At 36.0% G+C, this 26,595-nt stretch overlaps 3 protein-coding genes across 3 annotated transcripts; 1 reads left to right on the top strand and 2 right to left on the bottom strand.

The window, feature by feature from the left end:
• Positions 1 to 1,250: 1,250 nt before the first annotated feature.
• On the bottom strand, positions 1,251 to 2,179 carry LOC100377209 (uncharacterized). Its single transcript, XM_006825699.3, has 2 exons — positions 2,032 to 2,179; positions 1,251 to 1,908 (listed from the first exon to the last, which is right to left on the bottom strand). Exons 1-2 carry the CDS (start codon positions 2,177 to 2,179, stop codon positions 1,346 to 1,348), a joined length of 711 nt encoding a protein of 236 aa, XP_006825762.2. The 3' UTR covers positions 1,251 to 1,345.
• An 8,085-nt stretch (positions 2,180 to 10,264) lies between these two features.
• Positions 10,265 to 17,751, bottom strand: LOC102804732 (1-aminocyclopropane-1-carboxylate synthase-like protein 1). Its single transcript, XM_006825698.3, has 13 exons — positions 17,690 to 17,751; positions 15,278 to 15,463; positions 15,098 to 15,157; positions 14,743 to 14,886; positions 14,554 to 14,620; positions 13,848 to 13,945; positions 13,634 to 13,708; positions 13,370 to 13,470; positions 13,091 to 13,226; positions 12,867 to 13,008; positions 11,712 to 11,854; positions 11,013 to 11,166; positions 10,265 to 10,474 (listed from the first exon to the last, which is right to left on the bottom strand). The coding sequence occupies exons 2-13, from the start codon at positions 15,443 to 15,445 to the stop codon at positions 10,377 to 10,379; spliced, it is 1,386 nt and encodes a 461-aa protein (XP_006825761.2). The 5' UTR covers positions 15,446 to 15,463; positions 17,690 to 17,751; the 3' UTR covers positions 10,265 to 10,376.
• Positions 17,752 to 19,161: 1,410 nt separating this feature from the next.
• Positions 19,162 to 21,600, top strand: LOC102804621 (beta-1,3-galactosyltransferase 1-like). Its single transcript, XM_006825697.2, has one exon. It carries the CDS (start codon positions 19,656 to 19,658, stop codon positions 20,988 to 20,990), a length of 1,335 nt encoding a protein of 444 aa, XP_006825760.2. The 5' UTR covers positions 19,162 to 19,655; the 3' UTR covers positions 20,991 to 21,600.
• The last annotated feature ends 4,995 nt before the right edge of the window (positions 21,601 to 26,595 follow it).

Here is a 26,595-nt window from a genome sequence, read left to right as displayed (position 1 = left end):
ACATGCCTAGATACTATACTTCATACAAAATGGCCAAATGGTTACCATTTTTGTGGTAAAAAATCATCATAAATCAAGCATTTCTGGCATTTCAGAACCGGATTTTATCGTTTATGCATGAATGTTGTTCAAACTTGGTTGGATATTATGGCTCTGTGATGCACGTCATTTTGTTTTAATGAATGTGGTTATAGAGCCACATGCTTTGACTGATTATGTTCAAATTTTATATATTCATTAACCATCATGTTATAGATATATTCAAAATGGTCGACCGATGGTCATTTGGTTTTAATTAATGCTGTTTTAGAGCAATATCTCTCAATATTGACAAGTACTCATTTGATGATCAGATACAAGATGACTGAATGTCAAAGATTGTAATGTTAAAAAATCATCATAATCGAGCATCAGCATCTGGATCAATATCAACTATATCAATAGAAAACAGAACTATATATCTTAATTTTGATAACTAACTGTGCCGTGCATGGCTTGTTAAATTCACTTCTGTATAATCTGAGTGATACATATGTCGTTTCAGACTTTCCACTGGACAGCCTACTGGTCAAAGTTCCCGTGTATTTGACAGTGATCATGATAGAGTTAATGGTAGCAATATGAATAAAAACTGGGATGCTGGAACGTGTACCCAAGCAAAAGTGGAAGATAGATGTGTGTTTGAGACCACGCTGGTATAACTATATTATATTGTAGCTACAGGTGAGCCGATATCGATTATACAATTTTGCATATAAATATAATTTTAACATAGTCATCATTTCCACGAGTGTGAATGAACGTTTTCAAGTATGTTCTCACAAAATTTTGAAAAAAAAGGACTTTGCAACATTTCCATGTATGTGAGAATGAAATTTGGTTTACAGGTGCTCTGAGGTAATCCACAAACGTAATTAGTTTAATATTGAGAAACATATTTATTGATCATCTAATTATTAATAGCAGATCACAGTATTTTAATGTTGTGCATCTCAAGTAGCAGACAAATATTAGTTGCTAAGCTTCTTGTTTGAAAGGACATTGCCAATCTTAAATGTGCCTCCTATACTCTCAACCCGCAGTTCTTTCTAAACTTTCTATGATTAATTAAATTTGGACATGATGTCACACCATGTGTGTTCTGACTCTTTTCCCGTTCTGTAACTATAATTAGAAGATTTATATTACATGTGAGCATATTTAGGAGGTGCATTGTTAACTCTCGTCTTCGAACAAAATAACACTCACTCTTATAATGTTTACTTTGTGTTGTTATTTAGGTATAATCAATGATACACATATTTGTGTTTACTGAAAGTTTATGAGATCCGTTTATTTTGACAGATCATTCAGAGATTTTTTCGTTTACATAAATTAAAAATGATGGGCTCAATGCAGAGATTGACAAACATTCAAAATGTGCATTAGTCAGCATTTCAAATGCTTTTTCCTGGCCCCACATTGATCCAAGACCCCAGCCATCTGCATACAGTGACATTGGCATGCAGGCAAATAAACCAAACATGTAGTTCACAGATGCGAAAGGTAGGGCCATATTATCAGCTAACTTGGTGTGACCATTAATATCCACCATGATGAAAAATCCACCTTTTTTCAAGATGCGATGGATTTCCTTTAAAAGTATGTCAGGTCGAGGTACATCATGGACCACGTCCATACAATACACCACATCGAATTTAGCTTCCCAATCATCCTGTAACCTTGTGGCGTCGGTACAACTAAAGGTTACGTTGCTTAGATTAGCTGTCTCTGCCAGTGACTTTGCAGTTTTAATAGCGGACTGGGAAATATCGATACCATAATATCTAGGGTTGGGATAGTCTGTAGCTAAACGACACAATCCCGTACCAGAGCTACAACCAATTTCACAAACCAGTGTCGATAATCCTAAAACAGAAATTCCATGTTAATAATTGAACCAATTGTCAGCACTTCAAAGAATATGTGTATGACATCACTGATAATATTAGAATGATCTGAGCCCATTATGTTCAATATCATATAACTTACCAAGTATCTGTTTAACTTCGTTTACCTCAGATAGATATTTACTTGGTGTGAAATCCGCTCTTGTTTCTTCCTTTAACTCCAGCCATTTTGAAAACAGATTGTATCTTGAATATGGTAGTCCTATTCCAAGCATAGAGTGAAGACTCATATTGTATCACTTATATCGTCAATGTATGTGTCTACATTAGACCTCTACCATGTATATGGAAAATGTTAAATCCATTGCATGTTACTATGTAGCACAATGATCGATATATATTCATTCTACCTAGTACATTGACTAGTGGACATTAATTACATGCCACAATCTAGCCAGGCGAACAAATGACCATGGCCATCTGTCGGAATAATAATTGTACATGCAAATGAACACACATATATTACAACATGAAACATAAAATTCGAACTCGTGATTAATCAATCGCCTCGACACTGAAGGCAAACTCGCTACATACCATGCCACTCTAACTACACTGCACAGTTTGAAAGCGCATGTAGTGTTATTTTCTTTGAGCATAATCGACTATGGCTGAGATCACTACATATTTGGTATGCCTAACAATTACATGGAGGACACTGCATATATCGCATGCCCATCAAGTACATGAAGGAGACTGCATACATGACATGCCTACCAAGTACATGAAGGAGACGACATACATGACATGCCTACCAAGTACATGAAGGAGACTACATACATGACATGCCTACGAAGTACATGAAGGAGACTACATACATGACCAAGTACATGGAGGAGACTACATACATGACATGCCTACCAAGTACATGAAGGAGACTACATACATGACATGCCTACCAACTACATACATGACATGCATACCAAGTACATGAAGGAGACTACATACATGACATGCCTACGAAGTACATGGAGGAGACTACATACATGACATGCCTACCAAGTACATGAAGGAGACTACATACACGACATGCCTACCAAGTACATGGAGGAGACTACATACATGACATACCTACCAAGTACTAAGGAGAATACATACATGGCATGCCTACCAAGTGCATGAAGGAGAATACATACATGGCATGTCTAAAAATTACATGAAAGAGGTGATGTAAATTATAATATCCAAAATACCTTTCGGACCATCTATTTCCAGGCACTTTAAAATATCTGAGTAGACTTCACATATTGCAGGAACTGCCTCTGATACGACTGCTTCAGATCCATCCCCACGTTGTCAGCACAGCACTTCTATTCTATGTGAGGGGAGAACATATGTCTCTTCAGAAGTATCAAATTCCACTATTCTTCCAGTTACCATGGCACCAAGCCATTCCCTGACATACCTTATAAAAGAATAAAATCACCATTTAAACTTGTTTTCACATTCAAACGTACTAAACCAGGTGTCTACAACTGCTCATATATGCTCATAAACCACATACACGGACCGATGTGTTTAAACTCTAATAAGTGATATGTTCTTACTGGAAATAAAATTATGGACGTGCTATCACGAAATAAAGTAATCATCACGTACAGGTCAGTCGGAGTGTCGGACTGCTTATATGTGAATTTGATATATAGAGTATATATATAAAGATATACTACATATTTCAATTATTCAGGCACAATTTTCAACAGTACAATACTGCCAAGTTGGTGTTCCCTGCTTATGTAAAATATATGTATGCCATCACCAGTTAGTTAACACTTTGCGTTGACCATACCTGACCCGACCCTAATCGTAATGCCAAGACGTCCCTGAAATAATTGTAGCTCAATAATGATACCTTCGTGTGCAATGTCTGCTGGTAAGTTGCAACACTTAGAATAATTATCACCGTTTAAATCACTTGAAAGGTAACTATCAGTCACGGCCATTATTGCACATTTATGTGAATTTTAGTGACGTTAGGCCGGTTTTGATTTGCTGGTTCTGAATTGAGAGGTTAATAAGGATTCAATTAAAATATGTAATTTTATATGTAATAAAATAATTTAATAGGTTAATAAGGATTCAATTAAAATATGTAATTTGATATGTAATAAAATAATTTCTCTATGGACCTTTGAGTCTGAAATAAAGTATAATAATATGTTATAAATTGCCAAAGTGTTATTCGGCGATGGTGTAATGTGGATCGCGTTCAAGCAGCTGATGTCAAATATTAAGTAGGGTAAGCATATTTATACATCATTTACAAACAATTATGTAACGGTAGTCTATCTCTGTAAGATTTGGTGGCCATGAAAACGAGTATTGCACTTTCGTATTACTGACAAAATTGGTGTCACACATAATAACCCATGTGTGGTAAGGCGCCAGACACAACGCGGCGCAAGTTCTCCTGAAGAATATTGCAGGCTGAATTTAGCTATTTTCTTGACCACCTATGCAGTGAACTGAATGAACAGTTTACATGTACACTAAGCAATTTGGTCTTAGACCATTTGTATGATTTAAGGTTATTCAGAATATCATATGGCCAATCACTGCATCTGTCATAGTACTTTCCTAGTTTGGTCCATTAGTTTTGAATTCTTCAAGTTAATGATGGCACTATTTGTTTCCATGTTTATCAGCCAAACCTAGTCAACTTATTGGATTTGTACCGTCTGTATTATCAGATAATAGCATACAGCCACGGTTTGAAACATATGCCGGACATTAGCCATCATCAGATTTTTTCGATCACAAGTTGTATATGTGGAAGAGACACTAAGTCTTGCAGCACAAATTCAGAGTGTTGCTTCAGCACTGAAAGTATGCGATGAGTCATACTTTCCCAACATATTTGTTTTACTACAAATAGCTGCTTCCTTCCAGTGACAACCTGTGAGCTCTCCGCATTGTGAAGGTTGAAGACATATAATCGTTCCTGCATGTGGCAAGATGGATTGACATCTCTAGCTTTACTCTACATTCATAATGATAAAGAAATCGATATTGATCGTGCTGTCGATACTTTGGCAAAGTTGCATCCAAGGAGGATGGATCTTTAAAGTGTGTTGTGATTTATGGCATAACTTATTCTTTTGCACTGGTAGATGTAGGGAGTGTGTGACTGTGGTTGGGGATGGCCCAGACAGTTAAAAATGGTAAAACAATTCACAGATGTTACGTGTAATAACTTAACAATGTAACACAAATTAAGCCAATTGAATTAAACATAAAAGAATCAGTAAGAGCGCTCTGAATTTTTTGTTAAATAAAGAATTTGCACATTTGAAATGTATCATTGATTTCGAATCCTCTATTCAAAAGTGCTGGATAAGAGCCTGCAAGTTGATAAATTGAGAGAATTAATGTCTCTCCGAATATTGGCCATGTATTTGTCAGTAAATACCTGTTGTTTAATTAATTTCCACCATAACAAGTTGTTCAATTGAGAGAATAAATGTCTCAACAAATATTTGAGACTTATTTAGGTGTAAAGAATTCTCTTTTAATCAATCTCCACCATTGCAAGTATGAAGTAAATAACACGGTATCATTGGATATTTGATTTAATTGATAAACTTGTTTAAAAAAAAAACCTCAATCAACAATTGCACGGACAGTATAACTACCACTACATTCGTTACCTGAATTATTTTTGTAAAATATGGCACGTCATCGTGACACTTTAATATCTAGCAAAAATGACCTTGACTTTGGTCTTCTGTTTCTCTCTTGTCACGATCTGGTAACTGTTGAACAAATTGTGCGACGGTCTTAATTAACAAGTTATTTTATTAATTATTCATTTAGTTTTGCGTGGTAGAGTTTCTTGAGGTTTGTTTTTATTTCGTGACGTTCTTTGTTTACTTTTTATTGAGTTAATATGTTTCAGTTTATTTGATTTGATTTACGCTTTTTACGGTAGCTCTGAGGGAGCTATCACGGGGAAAATTCTTCTCTCTGGGGTTCTCCACACGTGCCAGGGTGGAATCTCGTCTCGTCTCTATATCTCGCCCCCTTGAGGTGCGGGATTGGGAAAGTCACTTAAGCTTTACAGTCAAATAAGACACACACAACGAAATACGTTTCAACTCTCGCCTTAGTCAATCAGTCGAGCACTCTGTAAGACACAGCGCCCTGGGGAAAAAATCCCCAAGACTATTGCAAGGCTGAACCAAGACTCTTTAGACTGCGTCAAGGCTCGCCCCAGGACTGGACTCTCGACTGCGTCTGTTCTGCTGTACTCCCCAAGACCAACTCAAAACTCTCTTTATTCATTTTCAAAACTCTAACCAATTACAAAACAGTAAAAAGACTCTAGGGCGTAACCTTCAATCATAAAGCCAATCACACTAAGTACTGAATACGTCATATCTTTGATTAATCGTTCACTACATTAATAACTACGAATACCAACTGTCAGAATGAGTAGTCAGAATAGCGACGGTTATCTCGTAATTAGTTCCAAATCACTGAGCCAAGTTCCGTCCAAAACCTCAAATAGGCCTAAACGATGACAGACATAACACAGCAATTCGCTAATAATCAGCTAACAGATACGCGTAAACAAATTCATGACAGAGGCTCGAACTCACTGCCTTTTCAAGCTAATTTTGTTTTAACTGGATGGCACGCTTGTGAACCATATGCCACGACGTTGATCGCTGAGTGGTGTTCATTTTTCAATGTGTCGATAAATGTAATGGGAAAGCCAAAACGACTGCTTTGGTTCCGGTGAGTGTGCATTTAGTAGTTTCAACTTTACGCCATGTTGCGTGACCCTTGGCATGACCCGACTGACGATATGATCGTTCTGTTTAGGATGTATTACTGTTATCATATTGTCAAGTTCTACCTTATTGATACCTTATTATCTTTATTGTAATTTGTATATACCAATTTGTATATACCGAACAAACGACTCCGATTGAAGGGCATGTATTTTGTGACATTACCTTTCCTTCATACCCGCAGCCTCAGCAATGTCCTTGGCGTGGCATGGTCTACCTAGTTTCGCCATTGTATCAAAGAGCCCAGATGCGTACCCAACCGATATACCAACAGTCAAAAAACCTGAGCAAACAGTATCTTACATACGCTGTTTGAACAACTCAGTCGTCTCACTCGCCTGTTCGTTCATTCCACTGGCCATGATTCTTCAGTATGATGGCAGTTATACTCATGAATATTCATGACGAGATTAGCATTATTGAAATGTATTAAGGTAGCGAGACTATTATTTGTATTGAAAATTACAATTTTCACATTTATTTATTAATTGATGAAATGCACTATAAACTTTCATATGATAAAGTCAACATAACATAGAATGTCATGTAAGTTGGTTAAAATGTATATTTTCTGAAGGGAAGCAAGGCAGCCTCAGTAGTGTTTTCCAAAATCAACAATACAGGTTTAATCTGTGTGCCTATAAGTTTCAAAGATAAACTCAAGACAAAGCAATGTTGCATATGAATGTGTCAGACACGAGGTCACACAGCCACTGAAAAAAATCATTGATCTTGGTGTTTTCATATGTCGAATTTATCCAATTATAGCTATCCCATTCCTTTATTTTTTTGGTTTCTAATAGCCTTACACATTTGGATGCCCCTACACATGGTAAAACAGACCTTGATGGGAAAACAAATTGATTGTGCCGATAAACAAGCTTGAAAATCTTTGCTGTGACTTCATGGACGTTTTCTAGGAGTTTATGTTTTTCAAAATACAAGGTCTTTAACAAAAAATAACGTATACTAATTGTCGTCGGATTAACACCAAATTTTCACAGCTTTAAGGTGATAATGAGAGGAACTTGAATGTGTCCAGACAAACTATTTCATCGATTATTTACCAACGAGTTGTGGTTTGAGTTGGGGGCAATGTGACTAAAACAGTAATTGAAATTCAGCACACTATTTTTTAAAACGTGTTGCTTGAATAAAACTGACCAGACACATTCAATTTACCAGACTATTGAACAACTAGGAAAAGTGAAAAAAATACTTTTTATCGCCACCCTAAATGCGTAATTATTTTTTTTACAGAAAAAGTAATTTTTCACCTTTGATTGAGTAACGCGTCGTAGAATGCAGATACGGGCATGCAAAATACACTTGTGAAAAGCTTGAAGTCTGGCGATTCTAAAAATATATACTTTTCCGGGTCTATTTGTAGTCATTTAGTCACAATTAGAAGATGAAAACAAGTATGCAAATAATAGTCTCGCTACCTTAAATGTAGTTTAATTAATAATAGCCCTGGACCTGGATTTGACCTTAATTGCCAAATACTGATTATAATTGATTCAACATATGATAAGATACAACTAAATGCAAGTACATAAATAAATTATTTCTCAACTATATTTATGCATTATGTTTTGAATATCGAAATTGGTTGCCAAAATACACGACGTTGTTATGTCCAGTCTATGTACAAAGTTCACATACAAAAACTTACAGAGCTATATACACAAAACTGTATTTTAAATAGTTAATCAATACATGAGCTCAAAAGATATACTCATAATAATTGCAATTGGGTTTTTTGCTGGTATACTAGGACGGTGATATTAATTGTTGGCTGCCATAATAAATGTGGATATTCACATATATCCTTGAAGTGATCTTGGTCATCTTATAACACTACATGGTGTCAGAATTCAGCATGCCCACGAGATCTCATCCTGCATGAAAATACTATGTGTATAAAACCCTGTTATATTCATTGGAGACCACTTTCTTTGACACATATCAACACGCTCCACACAGAGGGCGCTCGTTTCCAGCATGATTCACGCTGTCACAAGCGTTAAACATGCTGGGAGCGAGCGCCTTCTGTGTGGAGAGTGACATACCAAGTAACCGGCAAAGATATCATTATATCAGCACTTTATCCAGAGCGCCAGCGCCTTTATTCTATATACAATACGATATTGTGAGACAAGTGATACAGGCTACAACCATCATTCTCTGAAACTTGTATGAACTGCTCTGCGATCTCTTGCTTTCAGCGGTGCCCTCCAGAATAACAGCGTTCCTCTGCAAGCAAGACTCCTAGATTTATTCGTGTATGTGTACATTTCCTTTCCAGTACTATCGTCTTGTCTCTCCCATTGCAGCAGTGAAAAAAACCTGTCCAGCGTGAGTTCTGTGAGTGCTCCTCTTAAGGTAGCGAGACTATTATTTGTGTTGAAAATTACGATTTTCACATTTATTTATTAATTGATGAAATGCACTATAAACTTTCATATGATAAAGTCAACATAACATAGAATGTCATGTAAGTTGGTTAAAATGTATATTTTCTGAAGCCTCAGTAGTGTTTTCCAAAATCAACAACACAGGTTTAATCTGTGTGCCTATAATTTTCAATGATAAACTCAAGACAAAGCAATGTTAGGATGTGTTATCAGTTGCTATCTGACACACAATGAGTGTTTCCAAACATTTGAGTGGTTTGTCTCCGCCCCAGGTGTTTGTTTCACAGATTAGTCATTGATGGGAAAACAAATTGATTGTGCCGATAAACAAGCTTGAAAATCTTTGCTGTTACTTCGTGGACGTTTTCTAGGAGTTTATGTTTTTCAAAATACAAGGTCTTTAACAAAAAATAACGTATACCTATTGTCGTCGGATTAACACCAAATTTTCACAGCTTTAAGGTGACAATGAGAGGAACTTGAATGTGTCCAGACAAACTATTTCATCGATTATTTACCAACGAGTTGTGGTTTGAGTTGGGGGCAATGTGACTAAAACAGTAATTGAAATTCAGCACACTATTTTTTAAAACGCGTTGCTTGAATAAAACTGACCAGACACATTCAATTTACCAGACTATTGAACAACTAGAAAAAGTGAAAAAAATACTTCTTATCGCCAGCATAAATGCGTAATTATTTTTTTTTACAGAAAAAGTAATTTTTCACCTTTGATTGAGTAACGCGTCGTAGAATGCAGATACGGGCATGCAAAATACACTTGTGAAAAGCTTGAAGTCTGGCGATTCTAAAAATATATACTTTCCCGGGTCTATTTGTAGTCATTTAGTCACAATTAGAAGATGAAAACAAGTATGCAAATAATAGTCCCGCTACCTTAATATTAATAAGCAGGCATTACACTGTTACACAGAGGCCATTGTGCCAATAAATGAGATAACTGAGGTTGAATCACATGCTCTGTACAGAATAAATTGTGTAAATATAAATGATCAGATAGAAAATTTACTATCAGGCTGAAACATGTTATGTGAATGCCACCATGGCTTTGCTAAATCCTAAAAAAAGAACATCAAACTAATGGTTTTTGTCACGGTTTAGGTGGGAGTTTAATAAACATAAAACAAAAGTTACGAGGACTGTACAAAAATTGCAGACAATTTAAAATAAAACGACGGTATCTGACGTATTCATGCTTATGTCTTGGGGTTTATAGAGCTGATTTCGGAAATAGCACTTTGAATGTATTCTTTTGATCTTCGTTTATTAATAACAGTAGCAATCCTTTCCAGGGCTGACAAGTGAATGGATAAATATATATGTTAGATTGCAAGAATGAATTAATATGACGTCACCAGTTATAGACTACAATGTACACACTGTCTGCTTACTCTGTTCACGGGGCTAAATATCTCAGTATAAACCTAAATCAAACAACGCATAGAAAGAATTCGTGTGTACTGAGGGTATTGGAGGCATGAATACAAATACTGAATTCACTATATTAGAAACACATATTCAATACACAAAAAGCAAATATTGCAGTTATTGCATGAAAAAATCATTCAAATATGTCATATTTTGACCACAGACTTTTGTCATTTATATTTAAAGTAGATACATACTCTAGCCCCAAACATTAGATACCGTTTGATTTTGATAACTTTTGTCGTACTTACATTTACGACTCCTTTCAACTTGTAAATAAATTACAGCGAGTTTCACCGAATTTGCTGTTCCTTGCTGTCATAGCAGTGCTGCCCAGAATTAGCTTAGGAGCATCGTCTGCACTGATAGGATTCCATATTCATAGATTGTAATTTTTGACATACCTTGATCTATTTCATCTTTAGATACAGAAAATATTATCCTGAACCACCCTGGTTCACAGCAAAATAATCCCTCTCCGGGAAGCAAATAAACCTTGTTGTCCAAAAACTCGTTATACAAGTTAAATTCGCCTTCAAATGTTGATGGGTTTATAAACTGTAAACAAAACAATATTTACGGAAAAATGATAAATTATCGGGAATCATTATAAGCACTCGAGCTTCATGCAACTTTTGGATTCTGCATACAAAAGATTCAGCCTATCACAACGCATATAATTTAGCCAATCAGATCTCTTCCCTATTGACCTATTACAAACATGTAATATATCCTCTTCCCACCTAAATTCAAGAATGCACCATTCCCCTATAAATTGAGAATTTGTCCTTGTACTTGTCAGATGCTGTTTTATGTTAGTGTAATAAGCCTCGTTACTTCCTCAAGCCACTGTTATCTCGCCTCCGTTATCTCTATCACCCGAATCTCTTCTATACAATTCTACACATAAATATATTTTATTTATGCTATCAGATTTCTGAAATAATTAACAAGAGAATAATGAATAAGAGTTTATGTAATGTACATGTGCACAAAAGAAAGAACTGTCAATCTAAACTAAGATGTGTTATCCCCTCGAATACGACCTTATCAGATTTATATATGGTGTATTATATATGACATATTTGAAATTGTAAATATACCTGTCGAAAGTCTGCCCATACAAAGAGGCCGGAAGGTTTTTCAAGAATCTTTATTCCAATGTCTTTCAATCCTTTACACATATAGGAGTGAAATTCCTTTAGTCGTTGATGATTCAATTTTATATAGATTTGCGTCACCCACTCTATGAAAAATCATAACACAGTCATTGCATATATATACCAGAGCAAAACCAAACTCAAGTTCTATTAAAGCTATGTATTATCCACCCTACTTTGTGGCTCTTTGCAAATACAACCCCAAAAAACAGGAATGTATAACATTCCTTGCTACCTATATGCCAGGAAACAAATTTTGCATAATCGCTGTTTATAATTAGTTACGTCACTATGCGTTATCAAGAGGGCAGTTGGAAAACTTGACATGATTATGAAAAACTCTCGATAAATCGAGTTGTAACAGTAACGAAACAGCGACCGATGTCCTGTTTTTATGTCGATGTTCCAAATAACTGATTTTGAAGTAAGTTGCTAAACACGAAATAATCGCCCCCAAAGTGAGAATTCACAATTGTCTCGTTTTCTCAGTGATTGTTTCCGGAGCACATCGATGTTAATGATCGAAAATAACGTCGTTCCGGTCGTCGCCACTAAGTTGTGGTACGGACGCACAGATTCTATTATTTCCGTATTTTAATTTTCACTGAATCATGCGGCACTTTTTCACTGTTGTTGCACAAAAACGGACTGCATACGTATACAATCGCAAAATTTTGGAAACATGAACCATTTGTTCAGGAAAAATAAATAAAACGAAGGGAAAATAGAAGTACAGGATCGAATTGCATGACCTTTTTACCACGATAACGTGATTTTCGGGGTCAATGTCATCATAGCGGTGCCACCATTTTCAATTTTATCCACGTTACAAATTTACTAATCTTATTGATTTTGGAGGTCATGTGGCCATATAACAAATACAATATTGAAAAACAAATATTAATCGAAACTTTAAAGCAGGGTCTTTCTAAATATACATAGGTTTGGTGATTTTACGTACGCCCTTCTTTCAATTTGTAGGTCAGTATTTCCCTTGCCAATAAACTCGCTACCTCAACTAACTAATATTCTGTGTTTACGTTTGAGTAATACATATCTGATTAGTACATGGACGATATGTTATAAAATGTTTCTCACCTTTGTCCAATATCATTTCATTGAGTAATGACTGGAGATACGTTGGTACACTGTGAAATTCTGCAATTGTCTTTAATGACGAGGCAACTTGATCATTCCAACTGTAAATACATGCACATCTCAGTCCAGACATACAGAAATCCTGGTAAATATACATGAATATTTATACCACCCAAAACAGTCAACAGTACATAATTTTACAACAAACAGTGTAAAAATCTAACCTTAGAAAACCCCCATATCATATGTGTATGGTCAGGGTCTGGTAAATGCTCCAAGGCCATCACGCTAGTGAAATGAACATCTTCTTTAAACACAGACAGCATATAGATTTCATCCATAATTACATGTAATTTGTGACTGCAATAAATACAACAGATTACTGGTAATTAGAATTAATATTTAATAAGTACATTTCAATTTTATAAACAGCCATCTTCAATATACGTTTGAATATTCTGATGCTGTTTTTTTAATTTTAATGTTATTTAATAGATCCGTACCTTTTTGCGAATATTAGGCAATCCATAACCAGATCTTTTGAATACACATCACCCAATGGGTTGTTAGGATTTATAAGAAATATACCTCGGACAATAAAACCCTGGAAATAATGTTACGTGTTGACGGGTCAATAACCTACGAGTATATTTGTATTCACATAATGATGAAGGACAACATTATACAGTTATTATACGTACTGTGTGTTACAGTTGTCATATGAGTAATGTATTGCAAAACTCAATCAAGTAGATAATGATACTCACCTGTTTCTTGGCTTTGAGAAGTCCCTCTTCTAATGTATTTACTGTAAGTTGAAACGGCAGTATTCCAATTCCAGACTGAAAAATAAACTTGGAATCCAGCAAATTGTGGCACAAATTATGATGGAAAGTAACAACAAAATATGCTGATGAGAGAGAGACAAATTATATGAAGTATCGTCATAAGAATTATAATGTTACATACAACTTAAATTACCTGACTTGTCAAATCAGCATGAACCAATTCAACCTGCGCCAGTCGTCCACAATCAGGTTCAATGCCAGAATAAAATGGCGTCGGGATTAAAAATGCGTCTGGCTCACAAGAAAGAAAAAAAATATTGTAATTGTTATGTCATTGTAGATGTTATAAATAGTGTGATTTTGAACATCATTTTGTTTAAATAAAACTAAATGAAGATGACGAAATCTTATAAAAATATTGTTTAATCAAATAGGCATGGGTAAAGTGCCTCGAGGCTAATGTTACGTAAAATACGATGTGAAAACTGGGGGTGTACTCGGAGTAGTCCTCATTTCAGTGAAATCGGTCACGCGAAAAGAACCGTATTGTGATACACGAAGCACAGTATTAAGGGAAATGACACATCAAATCATCAGTTAGAGAATGTCAGAAAGAGGCTTAACCTGTCAAGATGCAAGTTGTCAACTTATACAGGAGGTTTGCTTGACGAAAACTGGATTTCAATAGAAAGGGCCCTCTGGATGCCCTGACGCAATCCCGAGGCAATTTTCTCCCACTTGCAAGTGGTTTAAATGTACAACGTCGGTATATAGCGTATATGCTATACCTTCAGTGTCCACATTTTGACGATGACCGTTACAAATTGACATTAATCAGGTAATATAGGCGGGTAGTTGCAGCTATTGCCGCTTGTTATATTACAGTGTTTGTTACATACCTCCTGGATCACACAGCACTGTGGACAACATTGATACTGCAGACCCACCACCATTTACAATTATAAGCTGTTAAATGAGAATGCCAATATTAACCACGATGTATAATAATTTAAACATGGAAAATATCGGCTGGGTTTCAGATCTGATAAATTATTACCAGCTATAATAATTGTCTGATGTATACTCACGTTATCCGGGTTTAGTGGCTTTACTGCACCCCCATACTTTGTTAGGAATGCTGCCAATGTTTCTCTGAATTGTTTGGAACCCGCAGCATCAGCATTTTTCAAAATTTCTACACTTAGACGGAAGGTAGATTGGATCATTGAAAGCTGGAAATATAAATGAAACTTTAATTATACACTTAACATCATTGCCCACAATTATCAGGAAAAAGTCGATTACAAGGTAGTCTGATTCAAATTCAATAAATGATTCAAGTCGAAAACCCTATTATGTACATCGAGTATATCAATATGATTCCATTAAATGCTATCGTGTACGCTTATAGACCCATCCACATAATATACTGCCGTAACTCACCTTTTTTGCTATGACGTCATGTGTTAATGTATTCTCAGCAATTGCAAGACCAACTATTCCCTGTTTCGGGGGAAACATGCATTATTAAAAGGCAATAAATTAATATAGTATTTTTGTTTAAACTCAACGATTAGAAACAAGTTACTTGACTCAATTATCAGGTGATAACTTTCTATTTACCTCACGGTTAGTTTCCTTATTATAAGGGTTGAGGGCATGTTGTTTCTTGCCTAACCCCGCAAGACCACGCCTCATGCTCGCTGCTCTTTTAGATATACATTGGTGTTCACGGTGATTTACAACACATAGTGGTGACTGAGTTCCCTTTTCAGGTTCTGATTTTGACATCCTATGACATGAGTTCCCCTAGTTCAGTAGTAAACGACACTAAAATATGTCAGTCAGTTTGAGTCTGAATATTAAACAAATGCATGTTAACTTTAATATATCTCTGGGAGCATGCGTCACCACCACATAATAATGACACTCAGCGGTTTTGAAGGTCACTATGAGGTGACATGTGATGACGCCTAGTAGCACTTGTTTACCCTACATTAAAACAGCAATTCTGTTTGATATGTGATTTTTATTTCATTAAAACATGAGCATTTTTAAATGGAGTATCCCCATTGTGTATTCAGTGTTAAACACACAAGTCGTGTATGGAAATATAAGTCCAAGCAAACAGTCATGAAAATAATCGACAAGGTCAAAACAAAACAACTGATAAGTACACTTTACTGATCAAATCAGTAAGAAAAAGATGTATGAACTTCATCGAATACATGCAGTGATGCCAAGTGTTTCGTAAGCAGTTATCACATCCTGATCCTTTAAATACACAAAACGATACGCATCTATTGTGCATAGAGAATATTATTATCACTATGGAAATATACATGGTATGCATGTAACAATAAATAATATACAATATATATTTATATGATGATTTAGCTACTAGTTCTGTGCATAGTGAAAATTTACACACATGCAGAAATGCATATGATGTGGTAGTCGAGCGACTTCATCTTGGGTGGATCTAGCAAATCGAAATGACGTACATCAACTTCATGAAATGGTCACGCAATTCAACGAGTGTTACAGAAATCAAGCAACACAGGCCTAATATCCGCCCCAGAACAAGTTAAAATGCCTACTTTTTGTGTTTTTTTAAATGATCAGCAGTCGACCATCTTTGATCAGGTACGCGTGATGTACTGTCTATGTATAAAGTTTTTAATTTCCCAAAGTATGTATGATATGGTATGATATGTGTCAGCCATCTTGCGAGTAATGCATTTATTGAAGTCATGTGCATCAACTACCAATATTAGTTAATTCAAGTTTGAAGAAAATCAGACAACAATGCCCCATAATATGATTCTGACACCCAAATGACTAATAGTCTTTTGAAAAGAGGGTTTGAAGAAAATTGTTTGAGATATGTCTGGATAGTATTTTACGTCTAAAATATTCATATTCGCGTATAAACCGGATCGAGAAACGAATAGATGTGCATACGTCTTCAAATATGTATGATGTTAGTATATAAGTTTCAATGTGATCGACGCACACGCGCACATAAAACATGTGTCAATCCATAAGTTTCCGTTTTTGGACTTTGTCCGAACTAACACAAATTCGCCAACAATTACATGTACTATAAATTAGTCACCTACAGTTATGAGAGTCTCAATCACACTCATGAGAAATGAAACTTAATTCATTTGACTCAGGAAATCAGAAATAATGCCATCACTATAAGACAAGGTCCAAGTAATAAATTCTACTTGCGGAATTCTAATTGTTTTAGATACAACTGGGCATTGTATCAATTGAAACGTGTTAAATATTCATAATGAATGCTCTTGGTTTACATATCAGTAAAACAAACTTTTCCAACAGATCCACTGCACTATAAGTCACACACATCTGTACCATCACACATCTATTTCGCACCTATATTTGCACTAAGGAGCCTTCTGTATTTGTTTTTCAAAAGTGTGTTTTGCAATTTGTTATTCGAATGTCAAATTTACCATATAGCATTGCGAAATATAATTCCTAGAGGTGATAAAATAGTGCCAATCTTTGGGGAATATACTAGTAATCACCAACATAAGCACTCGCCCTGTCACTTTATGTGCATATTTTTTTTTATTTCATCCATCCATTTTCTTAGTTATCTAAGAATGGTTATAAGGTAAATTTGGTTTATTGTGACCAAAAAAAAAAAACTCACGGATTATATTGTGTGCTTTGCTCAAGTCAGTAAACATTGTCATAATTGCCATATTTCTGTGTCAAAAATAATATCCACTCAAGAAATACACACGCCCGTGTGCGGGTGATTACACCGCGCGTATATTTCTGAAATGAACATACAACTGGTACAGACACGCTACCTGGGTATGCTGTCAACGCGTGACTGTGTGAGCGCCACCATTCTCGACACCACTTCATCTGACACAGTTGATTTGACTTCCCGTTTTGGACCCACACAGTCGAAGTGCAGTGGCGTGTTTGGAGTTGGGACATGTACATATTGGCATTTGAAGCGTAGAATGTGCTACATAATACAGTACAACTCACCCAATGACCGCCAAATCTGGGGATATTCACGATATGTACATGGAAGACAGAACGATGCCAGCTGATCGCTGACTACGCAATGTACCAGAGAGGGCGCAACACTACGACTGGCGTTCGACTAGCGAATGAACAATGTACATGTATTATTAGAAAGACTCCAGCTTATCTACTTTATAGCGAAATCCTAGTTATATTAGTGAACCTTTCCATTCTTAGAACAACTATTACCCTAGTAGGGTAGTCATAAAGTGATAGATAAGAAAGATCATAAGAAGTATTATAGCAAAAGTTGTTGTTGATAGTAACATATACTACTAGTATATTTATTCTCACCTTATTTCAATAGAAACTGTGTATTTTGTCGCATTTGTTAATACTATCTATTATGATGTGCGTTGCGGAAACGAATTATTGGTAGCTCGATAAAGGAAAATCAAGACACGATTCTCTAGCCTACAGAGTTACCAATGTTCTGTAGATTTTTCAAGTCATTCGCGTCAATTGAAGTGTTAAATACAGTGTCAGGTTTGTAAATAACAATCTCAACTGTAATGCTGGCTGTCAGATAATCCCTTAAACCAACATTGGTACGGCATATTATAATTATTATCTAAACCTTCTGATTATATAAAAGGAGCAATGCTTGGAAACTTTCAGAAACACACACCAGACAGTTTCCTTTATTAAATTGTTGCGTTCTTTGTTTCAAGAGCTTTTTTAGCTCCATGATCCAATTTAGTAATAATAATAATCTTTATTGCATTATCGTATCCTTATTTCGATATTGACTCATAAAAAATTACAATAAAGATGAAAAAACTGAGGAAGTAACAAAATGAAAGCGCTACAATTGAAAAGAATTAAAAAAAAAAGTAGTTTACTTATTTAGGGGCAGCTGGTCGTTTTTTGAAATGATTTTTTTCTGGTACTGAAACAATTATAGATGTAGCTTGCTAGTGTTGTTAGTTCATGGCTGTTAATGCTTGTTAGCAATATAATCAGTTTATTGGTATTTGCGTTGTTGCAATGTATAACATTTATTTTCTTAGTAAAGATTCATTTTCAAAATTATAATTTACGAACAGCCTAACATTGTTACGGGACAACCGAGCATGTCAGTTTTAATTTTTACCAGTCCGGCTGAAAAAATACCCGTCAAGTGAACAAGGGTGGGCAGTAGTATTCCAATGCATAATGTGACACGGTACATCGCTATGACTCGGTGACCTTGACATATACAAGCACGACATCGAAACCTGCAACGTAAGCACATACTGTGAAAATATAGCAGTGCACAGTGCCCGCGGTAATCCGTGTCACGTGGTGCAACACAGTTTTATATACTAGTACGTTGGCTGGACACGTCGGCGGAATTACGTCAGTTGTTCTGACAGTTGCCACAGCTATGGCTTCTATGTTACTCCACGGAGGAATTTAATTGGCTGAGATATGTATGTATTTGTAACATAAGAGACACACAGTATACCCGTATCGTGCCGTTTCACTGTGCCTTCAGGAGAACAACAGTGGCCACGTCGCTGGACCCATTTAGCGTTTGTTAGCGCTACCGGTAGACAGATAATGTAGTAGCCGTCCAGCATGTAACCCGGCAAATACTTGATGCTCAACTTCGTTGCCGGTTTTTACTGCAGTTACCAGTAGGTTTTCATTTCAAGAAATATCCATTTAAACCAACAATACACTGGGCATTTTTTATTCCCACTATTTTGATAGACGCAATAATTGCCGTGAACTACATACAATTGGCGAAGTCTGGACAGTATACAATGGACCATAGATCGAGTGTTCTACACGGTGAGACTCGATGCGCCGGCTTGCAACGGGTCAAATACGTTACCTGGATTTTGAATATAATTAGCGGTGTTCAATATCACAAGGGATAAAGATAGGAATTACAGCAACAGTCGTTTGGCCAAAAGCCAATTAATCAACGGTTGTTCTTGCTATGCGTTGGTCGTTTAGCTCCAGGACCAGAAAATGGATTCTCCCCTGCATGAAAAGACGTATTATGTCAGTGAAACTGCTGTTCATTCTTGTCTGTTTCATTGCATTGATGTCAGTTCTGTATATGATTGCTGTTTCCAATCCGCGTAAAAGAATAGGGAATGCAGCCAAACTAGTAGCACGATACCGAGGTCCAATTTCGGTTGAAGGACGCGCACTGCTGGATGAATCGCCAGGCGATTACGAGGCTAGTCGAGAAAACTCGCTTCTTAAAGACGTAGGGTCGGAGTTTATAAACGTGCACAACCGCAGCGACTATGACGTAGAGTCGAAGTTTTTCGAAACTGTGCTAAATGTAAACACGGTGCCGATTCAGGAAAATACGGAGGATTTTCGTGATATTGCATTTACAATAAACCACCCAAAGAAGTGCATGGATTCTGGGGGTAGAGTCAAAGAAATCGACTTGCTTATATTAGTAGCGACTCGTATTACGAACGAGAATGAGCGAAAGAATATCAGAAAGACGTGGGGTAACGTAAACTTTTATGATGGCTTGAGAGTGGTCATATTATTCCTGGTTGGTAATCCCAAATACACACATCACGAATACTTTCACCGCATCCTTTCCGAGGACGTTAAGCATAATGACATCATAGGGGGCAACTTTGAAGACAGTTACTACAAATTGACATTGAAGACGATCATGGGCTTGAAGTGGGCACATGTACACTGTCCTCTTGCGAAGTTCGTGATGAAATGCGACGACGATATACTGTTACAACCTCATAACATAATGAAATACAACATACCAAAATCTAGAACGTTGATAGGATCATGTGGTAATCGCTCGGTTGTTGATCAACGTCCGGGCTCCTCTGAACCAGACTGGCAGTATGAAGTGTACCCAGCATACTGTTCCGGCACTGCGTACTTAATATCTGGAGATCTTGTTGCTGAACTATATACCACGGCTCTGCAAACCAGTATGTTCAAGTACGAGGACGTTTTTATTGGCATGCTAATGTACAAACTGGGCCTCCCCGTATATCAACACACTGCTTTTCGGTCGTCCATGTTCCCTGACAGTGCTTGCAACATTAGAGATCTCGTTGTATCCCATCATTTTTCAAACATGAAATATGGACCAAACCGGCTAAGCCCGGTGGAATATCGAATGTTGATAGCTAAACTATGGTGGCAATTACGGATGATTCGAAGGGGTTACCAGCGCTGCCCTAGCGATGTAAGTGGATTGGGTGACAAGCCCGGAAAACCTATTTACACAGAGGAAATCCAAATGATCGAAAATCGTCGGAATTTTACAATAAACTGAGAAAAACTAGTTACACACACAGTAGTACACACACAGTAGTCTTTGTTTCCCAAGTTGACTTTGACTATTTGAATCATGTACAAATTAAGGGTGCAATATGAACGAAAATATATATTTTTAATTACTGCTGTTTGACACATTTATATTAGGATTCATCACAAACTACTGCGTGTTAGAGAATTTTCTTCCATCGAACGAATACTGAGATATGTGCTACAATAACAGCATTTTCAGATCATGACAACTTTTAGGCCAATGTAGTTAATATACAGTATCGAAGAACAATATTAAAAATGACATGTTCTCGTCTATATTGCACTTGTGATGTATTTATTGTATTATTACATTAATATAATATACATATTATACATAGTGTAATATATACGTCGCGTTTTACTACAAAGCAAATGCTATATTTATTATGACAGTGAATATTCATATATCTTCCATACTGTAATTGATATGCGATTTTTGACTGTGTTTGGTATTTACAATAAAAGAGTGTGACAGCTTGTATATACATTGTATATATGTTCATAATTCATCCTGGTATGTAATATACAGTTTACAACACGAGTGTCAGTTTTAATAAAGACCATTGTAATTAGTATTACTTTGCTTTCATTTCTCATATGTATGTATGGGCGAGGACACAAGAATGTAAAGGTGAAGATAGTCACTTACAACAGAATAATATGTGTACAACAGAATAATATGCGCTATACACTATCTACTAAATCGAGGACACTGGATTTTCATTATTTACTTCGAATCAATAATAATTAATAGTGTCATTGGCCGCAACGTGACGATCTTACACATGCGGTATAACAATATTTTTATCAAAGATGCAATATCGAAAATAAAAACATTCTCAAAAAAACAATCAAAGTATTCCACGTTGCCTCTTCAACAGTATGACACCGACGTTGATAAATTGTTGTGAAAAGCGAAGGTATAGCACAGTGACTCTTTCTGATGTAGGGACTGTAGTCAGACTAACCGAAACATTCTTTCGAAAATATACCATGATGTTTTACGTCGCCATCAAGTGACCTGACTCGCGACAACGTAATTGTGAAAATTCGTGGTATATGAATACTAATTAGGACATTTTGCACGCTTAGAAATAGCTTAAAACGGGGAGGGGGACAATTTGGCGCAATCACACTTTAGACAATAAGTAGTATCCATCTACATTCTTTGTGATTTTCGGAGCGTTCGGTGTCTTAAAATAACAAGAAAACCATATAATATATTTCCGTATACACCGAAAACATCGATTACAAACCGTAGCTCAAAAATGATGTTTACAACCGTTTTTAACGTTTTTTTTAGTAAATCACTTGAAGCCATGCACAAGTTACATATAAAGTAATAAAACCATAATATTTTGTTTTATTTGCCGTGAAATTGAAAAACGTTTTGAAGTTATATATTTATATATTTAAATGAGGACATAAAGCAACCAATCGCGTCATGCGACCCACCGTCTGCATAATACTCTGTCATTTGTCTTACTATGAGTATGTAATATCAACACAATATTGTTGTCACATATCTATCTTGCGTGAAATTATTAATTTCAAATCAGCATAAAGTTGAGTAAATTTTTTTACACAAATTATAACTGATTCGCCCATTTAAACAAATCAAAGTAAAAATAATTCAGTATGTAAAGACATATACAATATATTTGCACAGTTGCCGAACGACTATCAATTATTCTCGTGTAGCTCCTAAGGTAAAGGGAGTAGCAATGGCACTAGGTATTTTACATGTAAGGTACGTCACCTCATATAATTACAGATCTACCAGATTGAATACTACTATTACGTAAATTGTCTCTAATTATGAGGTAGGAGTGATACAGAGTGTACTTGTCTGCTCACGCTGTAAACTCTCTACTACCAGCATTTGGTAGGTTATAACATGGAGCTAAAAATAAACCTCCACGGTAATAACTAATCAACTGATGGACAGAAGAGTATTCCCTGTGAAACCAAATAAACAACATTGGTAGTAAAAAACAACATATCCGTCTGTGTGTTAGGGAATACTTGGTCAAATACTAATATATTAGAAATATGATTTGAAGCTTGGCGTTGTGACAATCAAATGAAGCCAATATGCGAGCTACTACAACGAAGTTAAATGGAAAATTCCAAACAGGGCGCGTGTTCAACTGTCGTCGGATACAATCATAGAAGACGAGGAAGACAAAATACCTGATGTCCGTAAGGACTCGGACAAGTTGTCACTTAGCAGAAGTTGTATGAGGATTATATCAGAGCCACTGGAACTTATTAATTAACTTACATTAATTGCGTACATGTAATATTAACATTTAAAATAGGCAATATCTACTATGACCGATACATATAAAATGTTGAATGTCCCATTTTTACAGTAATGTCTGCTCGAAGCAAAATTATTGACTGTACAGATTAATGTCGGATTATGATTGGGTTTCGTAGACATTATTCTTTTGACAAAGGCAGTGAAATGAATATGCTTTAAACTTATCCAATCTTTTCTTTCCTGTATAATGAATCGGTTAGTGTTTGCTGCATCAGACAGTGCGGGACAATGAGCAATCCAGCTTTTTTCACGTGAGGTCATTCATGTCATGACCAGTATTGATGCATTTCCATTCAAATTGACAATTAACTTCGTGAATGCCACATAACTTCGCTGACCTAGTTAGATGCCCACAATGACTAAAAGAAGGGCAAATGACGATTACGATAACGCCGATGTCCAGATGCAGAAAGTTTGAACATGTCGACAAAACAAAATATTTCATGTAGTTGAAAATACTCATAAATCGTGGGTGATAGAAGTAAAGATACATAGACATGCAGATAAACATATGATACTTTTAATTCAGATTAAAATAGACCAAATACAGTTGTACGAATACGTATGTTTTACGCGAATATGTTTCGAAAGACAACCAAATATTGCATATTTGGTTAATGATTAACTATTTGTAGTTAATGATAAGGTCTTCTGAATGTGTTCTGGACAATGCAAGATAAAAATCCATAAAGTTAAGTACAAACATGATAATTAAATATTGTCGGTCAAACTGTGATTTCAGTTATGAGCACTCATTTTTAAGCGGACTTGTTGTAACCCCCAATGTACACACGAGAAGGAATCCAGAGAGAAGAAAATTAAAATTAAAGAGGCCATACTTATCGTTGTCTTGCAATGGTGTCATGAATTTGTTTTTGCGTATCTGTTGACCGACTTAATTAGCTGATTATTAGCGAATTGCTGTGTTATGTCTGTCATCGTTTAGGCCATGTGAAGTTTTGGACGGAACTTGGCTCAGTGATTTGGAACTAATTACGAGATAACCGTCGCTATTCGGACTATTAATTCTGACAGTTGGTATTCGTAGTTATTAATGTAGTGAACGATTAATCAAAAGATATGACGTATTCAGTACTTAGTGTGATTGGCTTTATGATTGAAGGTTACGCCCTAGAGTCTTTTTACTGTTTTGTAATTGGTTAGAGTTTTGAAAATGAATAAAGAGAGTTTGAGTTGGTTTTGGCAAGTACTCTACGATAGACGCAGTCTAAGTCCAGTCCTGGGCGAGCCTTGAGGCAGTCCAGTCTTGGGCTAGTCTTGGGTCAGCCTTGCGATAGTCTTGGGGATTTTTCCCCAGGGCGCTGTGTCTTATAGAGTGCTCTATTGACCGACTAAGACGAGAGCTGAAACGTATTTCGCTGTGTGTGTCTTATTTGACTGTAAAGTATAAGTGACTTTGACTTTCCCGATCCCGCACCTCAAGGGGACGAGATATAGAGACAGAGACGAGATTCCCCCCTGGCAAGTGTGGAGAACCCGAGAGTAAGAGAATTACCCCCTGATAATGGACAGCGTGGTTAAATAAAACTTCTTTGTTAACATGCTACTGTTACGGTGGCTTCAACTTTATTGTGTACGAGACTAGTATTACAAGTCTGAGGTACGAGATACAAAGGTGTGAACTTACTAAACAAATATAACTGTAATGAAATAAATATTTAAGACATCTGGATACAAGAAATGAAAATGAACTCAAGAAAAGTAAAATAGCACTTGTGAGCCGTCGAAATGAATTTCGGCCATGTCCCATGAATCATTCGTGCAAAATACACCCATAGTCAATATACGTGAGTTGAAAATGTTAACAACATCTCGGTTAGTAACCGTGACAACATGCTAAAATGATATTAATAGGAAAGCTCATCAAATTATGGAAATATATATTGGTTCTGTGTTAGACCAGTGACATACGTATTACCTGGTAATACTTCTGCACATAAATGAATACACGCCACTTTTACTAAATGAATAAGATGACTGGTTACCACTTGGTAAACACTTTTACTCTATGTTCTAAAAAACTGTCGTAATTTTCATTTGAAATGTATCATACCATATACATTTCAAGGTAAACTATGTTCTTGGTTACATGTATTAAACACTTGTGAGAAACCATGATTATGAGACTCAGTCCATAAGTAATTTATGTTCAATGTTTATTAAAATATATTCTAAAATATTGCAGCCAAGTTAGAAAGGTGTCACACATGGGTAAAAATGTGACTTTAAATACCATTGGGTTATCAAAGTAACAAGTACATAGACAATACCCCTGGTTTAATTCTCCAGATACACTTCATTCATTCTTATTACAATTCTTTGGTACCAATGATTAAAATCATTAAATTATGTCTAGCTTGTTGTGAAAATTAATTGTCCAATGTATTAATAGTTACCTCAAAACCAAGTAAGATATAGGCATGTCTTGCATACATAATTAATCGGACATGGACAAAACGTTATTTGTTCTTCCAACCACTTCTTCTCGTAACCGTGTTCCAACTGAAAAAAATACGACTATCGCATGTTAATGTGCTCTAGATTTGGATACCCGGTAACTATAGTAGATTAACACTGGATTTGTGCAACTATACACGTGCTAAAACTAATTTGAACTACCGATATTTTTTTTTTATTTGAACTAGATTACTTGTATCCCTTTTCAAAAATCCATGGTTTACCGGTATTGTATTTATTTAGTTCCCTTGTACACTTCAAAATTCTGCATATGTACATTAAGCAGTCCAATACTATGGATTATAATCGGCACCTTCTGTTTATGAATGTTCTAACTAGGTCGGTCTAATTATACGGGTACTTCAATATTCACCAATTTAATTTGAATGGAAATGTTCATTGATCAATACAGTTCATGACATGAATGACCCCACGTGAAGAAAGTTGGATTGCTCATTGTCCCGCACTGTCTGATGCAACTAATTAAATAAAACACTAAATAAATCATCCAAGAAGGATTGAGTTGGTTTGAACTCATTTCACTGATGTCGTCGCATTTCATCTAGTTTGTTCACCATCATCACTCTTAAATTGAAACTCCTATAGCAGTGTGGTATGCATTACTATTGCATTACTACTTCTATTATATACAGAACACCTCCCTCTGAATATTGTGATCACTGTGATGAATGATTATCTGTTGGTTAGACAATATTGGAGCACTAAAGCTAACTTGCACTTGACAGACACAATTTCATTATGTCTC

The sequence above is a fragment of the Saccoglossus kowalevskii genome, chromosome 1 (genome assembly GCF_978046115.1).
Source record: "Saccoglossus kowalevskii chromosome 1, keSacKowa6.1, whole genome shotgun sequence".
Lineage (NCBI taxonomy): Eukaryota > Metazoa > Hemichordata > Enteropneusta > Harrimaniidae > Saccoglossus > Saccoglossus kowalevskii.
This window is presented reverse-complemented; position numbering and strand designations above follow the sequence as displayed.

Bases quoted from the DNA above. Each gene is read 5' to 3' on its own strand.
- LOC100377209 (XM_006825699.3), bottom strand. From the start codon at position 2,179: ATGAGTCTTCACTCTATGCTTGGAATAGGACTACCATATTCAAGATAC. The intron at 1,909-2,031 runs GTAAGTTATATG...TTTCTGTTTTAG, and splicing joins CGAAGTTAAACAGATACTTG to GATTATCGACACTGGTTTGT.
- LOC102804732 (XM_006825698.3), bottom strand. From the start codon at position 15,445: ATGTCAAAATCAGAACCTGAAAAGGGAACTCAGTCACCACTATGTGTT. The intron at 13,471-13,633 runs GTGAGTATCATT...CATTATTTCCAG, and splicing joins TTCTCAAAGCCAAGAAACAG to GGTTTTATTGTCCGAGGTAT. The intron at 11,855-12,866 runs GTGAGAAACATT...GATTTTTCATAG, and splicing joins TGAAATGATATTGGACAAAG to AGTGGGTGACGCAAATCTAT.
- LOC102804621 (XM_006825697.2), top strand. From the start codon at position 19,656: ATGCGTTGGTCGTTTAGCTCCAGGACCAGAAAATGGATTCTCCCCTGC.